At 49.3% G+C, this 5525-nt stretch overlaps 1 protein-coding gene across 1 annotated transcript; it reads right to left on the bottom strand.

Annotated features, from left to right (window-relative positions):
* Positions 1 to 4153: 4153 nt before the first annotated feature.
* H310_00705 (hypothetical protein) lies at positions 4154 to 5155 on the bottom strand (the record flags this gene model as incomplete). Its single annotated transcript, XM_008863576.1, has 2 exons — positions 4154 to 4558; positions 4805 to 5155. 2 exons carry the CDS (start codon positions 5153 to 5155, stop codon positions 4154 to 4156), a joined length of 756 nt encoding a protein of 251 aa, XP_008861798.1.
* Positions 5156 to 5525: the final 370 nt, after the last annotated feature.

Raw genomic sequence — 5525 nt, 5'->3', positions numbered from 1 at the left:
GAACAACCTGGCGACGTCCGTCCGCTTCATGCCGAGGTAATAGTAAGCGTACAATGCATGCATCACGGTGTTCCTCGATGAATGCTGTCTGCGCACAATGTCGACGATCATTCGCACATTACCCAGAAGGGGGGTAACTATACTGGCGTTTGTATAGTATAATGAAGTCAGCATGAAACAATCGATAGATCAATTTGGCTGATCGACTCACAAGTCCAGTTTTCGACTGAAACGACAATACAACCAGTACATTGTCCTGCATCCGCATAACATTTCACTTTGAGCCACCCTTAACAGCCATCATGTCCGACGAGATGCAACCAGACGCCTTCTCCTCAGCACGGAAATGGTGGAGTGGTCCCGACGATCTAAGCCTCCTCACACAGGTCAACAATGACCTTCCTTTTAAACGTGCTAAGAACACTGCCAAGGCATGGGACAGTGTTGCAGCCAAGCTGCTGCAGGTACCATCGTTTGCAAGAGGTGGCACTCAGGATGCCAGAAGGTGATTGGGTGAATATAGCGGATAGAACCAATATGAATCGGATGACTAGCGAAATTCGATGGTTGTGAAGTTTCATTCTATCCGTGTTCTGAATTATAGATCACACATAATACCGGCGTTTGCGAAATCTGTCTATTAACGCAAATTGCCAACTTTAGCAAAACGTCAAGTTTCAGCCAATCTCATCAAGCCAATCAAATTCAAACATTCCATGACAGCAAAACTTGCACAACGTACACAACTTGCCATAATTCATGGAATGCACATATTATTTGTCATTTCTCACAAACCAATTCGAGTTATGATACGCTGCTTTAATTTGAACGTGAATTTCAGTAATGAAAACGTGGTTGTCGTTAACGAGGGCTGGAATTCGATACATCGACACCCTTCCTTACAACACAAAGTGCAATACAGAATTCCATATAAAAGAGTGTTGGTAATTAATGTGTTTTGTCACCCTTGCGATGGATCACTTCCAAGCAACGGCCCATGCATTGGGAAACGATGATGACATCCCAGTCCAATAAACGCTGGTCATTCTTCAAACCCATTGTAGCCGATTCACCATATGACGCGGTGCCCGAGGCAGAATCTTCTACGTCTTGTAGTACTCGAGGAAATCGCCCATGGATTGTTTCAGGCGTACAGCCTTCAAAGGCAGCCTTTATTCTCTCTCCCCAGTAGTACACGGAACGAGGTATATCCGTCATGCTGACGTCAAACCTCACATTTTACAATTGCCCAAATCAATTCGATAGTTGCAAGTCGGAATGGTAGCGTGGTATGTACACAACGGAATTCCCTCGTGGCTCGGCCATGGCCACCACAACAGGTACGATATTGCTCATGATGTACTGTATTTGTCAAAAATTTCCCACAGGGCAATATTTTTTCTGTCCGAGTTTTAGCGAATACTTCCTCTGTTCGAGTTTACTGGCAACATTTCTTTTTCAAGTGACCCCAAAAATCCATTTTTGCGCCAAACTTGATGAGCCATATCATGTTCAAAAGAGCATGAAAAACTGGAGGTATCCCCTATTGACTGCAAAGAGCGGGGGCGAAGTTTTCGCGCTCAAAAACAACAAATTCAAATTCCTCTCAAATAAAACCCAGAATCAACAGCTCATTTCAACATTCTAACATGCCACGCTTGCAGCGTTTGGCGACTTGGACTCCATGAAGCTGGAGAATGTTTTCCTCACCTTCCAGGCTGTTATGCGGTTGGTCCTGGAGAACAAAGGTGGCAATCAGTTCCGACTTCCTCATCTTCGCAAGGATGCCTTGCGCCGAGCCGGGACCCCAGTGGCCAACGTGTCCTGCCCTTCGTCACTTTTGCTCTGAGCGTGCCGTCGTTTTTAACCAATAACATGCATGGATTTCATTTTTGAGCCAATCAAATTGAAATGTTGCCAGTAAAGTGGTAAAAGTGTGATTTTCAAATGTTGCCAGTAAACTCGAACAGAGGAAGTACCGTAAATGTTGCAACCGTCGCGCAGTTGTGCCTTGACCCAGGCATACTTTGGGGTGTCGTCGGGTAGGTATTTATGGTATTTTGCGTTGTCCAAGACGATGACGACATTCCTTCTCCCAGGGCTTCCAATTGGTCGACATGGTGCCAAATTAGTCCACGAAGTATACATGGTTGAACACGACGTGGTCTTTGGACTCTTAGCTGCGTGTTTTCCCCCTTGGAATATGTCGAGGGCAAGTAGTTTAGAGTGTCCCATTCCGTCTTCCAACATCCCTCCATTAATGCAAAATCGAGTGCGACGTAGTTGTTCGTCGTTTACAGTAGATCGTACAGACTATCTCGGTGGCGAGCGTAGTGTGCTGTACATAGGACTCGTCCAGGCACACAAATGGCGGTGGATTTTGACAAAGATGGTTGAAACCACTTTCTCAACATATTTGTCACAGAGCATTGCAATTTGTTTCGCCAACGAGAAGATCGGCTGACCGCTTATATTACCCCGTTCGGACCGACAAGAACAAACCTGACGCACAGTAAGGCACGATGACACCGCAGCGCGGGGACTTTTGGGGTCAACATCGATAATGTTGTTTTTTGTAATACAAGTAAAACGTCATTTCAACTGTTCTAGTCCTTATCAAGCGGCGGTCCCCAACAAAGGACTGAACGAGCGGGATCTCTTAGGAATGCGAGTTGAATGCGAAAGATAATCGGAAGGTGGCGGGGCCATAGAGACCGCTGATGTAGCATCATTTGTACGGCAAACTCTTTCACAACATACGTGCTCTAGCCGAGAATGCGTGCAATCTGGCCAGATTCACCCTCCACGCCTTCATATCGATGGAGTAGTCTCCGCCTGCCATTTGCCCCAGCAGGCCTTAAGCGAACTCTTATCGCTTGTCAAGATTGTTGCATGTTGCTGGTTCAACGCAGGCCTTATTGTTCGTGTAGAGATAGCCACAAAGTACTCGACTTATCGTTGATGTTGAGAAGTTAACATTGACAGTGCAGAGCACCATGTCTTGCATTTGATTAAGAGGGAACTGGCAGCATGCGTTTAGACTTTGCACCAAGCGCACCGTTATGTCAGAACATACTTTGTACAGTACATGTGTCACGTGGGCCATCACGCTTATCGTGTGCACGCCGACATCGGGGACTCCATTACGTTTGGTAACGTAATGGAGTCCTGCTTTTCAGTCTCTCTCCCCTTGAAATGCCTTGATGGCGCGATGATTTCAGCCCCTGTTGGCATGCTTGCGATTTTGAAACTGGAGTTGGACTCTCAAACGCTCATACCGTCGTCCGATATCATTTTTTTGTCAGAAACCGAAATTCTTGGGGAGAAAACTATTCATTACCACCCGACATGTTAATTTTACACTTTGCCTGCCCAAAATCGGGCAGAAATCAGTACTTATATTCACCCCGTTCAATCAGTCAATTTACAACATGACACTGTGCTGGAATTCCACGCGGATCTTGGGGTTGACGTGCATCAGGGCCGGAACGGACAACAACGTCGTTGTCGTTCCCTTGATCAGCAGGATGTCGGTCAAGGTGAGTGCGACGGGATTGATGTGCTGATCTTGAGCTTGCCCGTTAGGGTTGCCGTGGTGGCTCCGCCGTTGGCGACGATGACCTGGCGGGTGCATGGCGTCTTTGCGTACAAGTGGTCGGCCGCGCCCGTCATGTGTGCCGAGGCGCCAGAGTCGATCACGATGCGGTGTTCGATGGTGTGTGCGTCGCGGTCTACGACCGACAGTGCCATGTCGGCTTCGTCGTCCCTGTCTTCTGAAATGGTGTATCGGCTTCATCGTCATTGTCGTCCCTAGGTTGTGAGGATTCGAAGGACGACTCGGTTTCGAACTCAGACTCAACTTCGCCTTCGCTTCAGGGTGCGGGTTCGGCGTCGGCGGGGGTGTCGATGGGATGGAGGTACATATACCTCCATCCCACATATGTTGTCGTTGTGTGTCCTGGATGTCTTCTGCTTTTGTTATATATATTCTAAAATTCTGTTTATGCCGAGAACCGTAGGTTAGGGAAGAGGAATCCGCTGTCGGCGATATACGTCTCGTATGCCTTGACTCCAAGCCATGGGTAGTACTTGGATTCACCGTGCGTAGTGCACTCGAATGCTCCACGTCGTACTCTGTGACTAGGTACCGACGTCAGAGCCAGGGAGGTAACGTCAAGACGTATGTCAGGTCTTGGATCGGTTGGATTTGAAGTGTCGCGAGGTCTTGGCGGCTTAAGAAGGTCAGGGTGTACGGAATTCCCCCGATGGACAGTTGTCTGACCAGTTTACGCGTAGCTGACGAGTCTGGGATGGTGCGGAGTGGAAGGGCTTCGCCAGGCTCCCCAAGGTAGATGGTTTCTGTGTTGCTGGCATCAACGACGATGGGTTGGATGCCTTCGTCTTCCTTCCATTCGTCGTCTGGGTTGACCATATCTTGGTCGTATCTATTCTCAAACTTGGAGAACATGTCGACCGCTGCGTTGGAGTGGTCTTCCTTGGTGTCTCGCGTCTTGATTCCCTGGCGGCCACTCTCGCGGGACTTCTTGCGGCATTCGGCCTGCCAGTGCCGTGTCTTGCCACAGTAGTGGCAGGTGCCCTTGGATTAAGTGCTCTCGCCCCGTTCGGCATGACCACTTCGTGTTGCGCTGCGTCCTCGGCTCCGCCCACGGCTTTAGTTTGCGCTATGTGCTGCGCCCAACCGTCGCAAACAGGGCGCGATCTTCGTTGGCGTGTCCATGAGGTACTTTGATGACGCCATTCCAAACGGCAGCTTTCGATCTTCGTTGGCGTGTCCATGAGGTACTTTGATGACGCCATTCCAAACGGCAGCTTTCCATTCGGCTTCATGGGCACCCTTCGTCTTGGCGACGGTTTGTTGATCGTCAGGCAACTTCGACAACCTGTCCACAAGGTGTCGGAACTCCCACGGCATCAAGGCAAGTAGCTTCACCACTTGGTTGGCTTCGGACTCACCCGCGCGTACTTCGTGTAGGCGGTGCAACAGTACTAGGAACCGGTAGATGAAATCCAGTGTTTCCTGGCGCGGATCCCAGATGAGCTTGGCCCATTCCATCGCGACTTGGATGCGATCGATGTTAGTTGTCGGCTGATGGTGTGCTACGAGCGCTTCGTAGGCTGTGCGGACATGCTTCATGCCCTCGATGGTGGTATTGGCTGGGCTCGATCGTCTCGATGAGGATCCCCAGTGCCTTCTGGTCGTCGTTGCTTGGTTGCATGCTGAATGCTTCGGTAAGTTGGTCGTACATACCCTTCACCATGAGTCTTCCGCGGAAATAGGCCTTCCAGTCACTGAAGTTGTGCTCGATGAGCTTTAATGTGGCGGTGGTGTTCGCCATTCTTCCTCCTTGTATGTTGCCTGGGTTTTGGGCTCATAATCTCTTGAATTTATGCGTGTGTTTGTGTGAAGGACGACAGCCAGACAGAGGGTAACAGGCAGCAAGCGGTTAGCAAGCGGCTCAGGACCAAGAAGGCAAGTCGAGAAGTGAATTGATGTTAGAGAGATT

The sequence above is a fragment of the Aphanomyces invadans genome (assembly GCF_000520115.1).
Source record: "Aphanomyces invadans strain NJM9701 unplaced genomic scaffold supercont1.1, whole genome shotgun sequence".
NCBI lineage: Eukaryota > Oomycota > Saprolegniomycetes > Saprolegniales > Verrucalvaceae > Aphanomyces > Aphanomyces invadans.
This window is presented reverse-complemented; position numbering and strand designations above follow the sequence as displayed.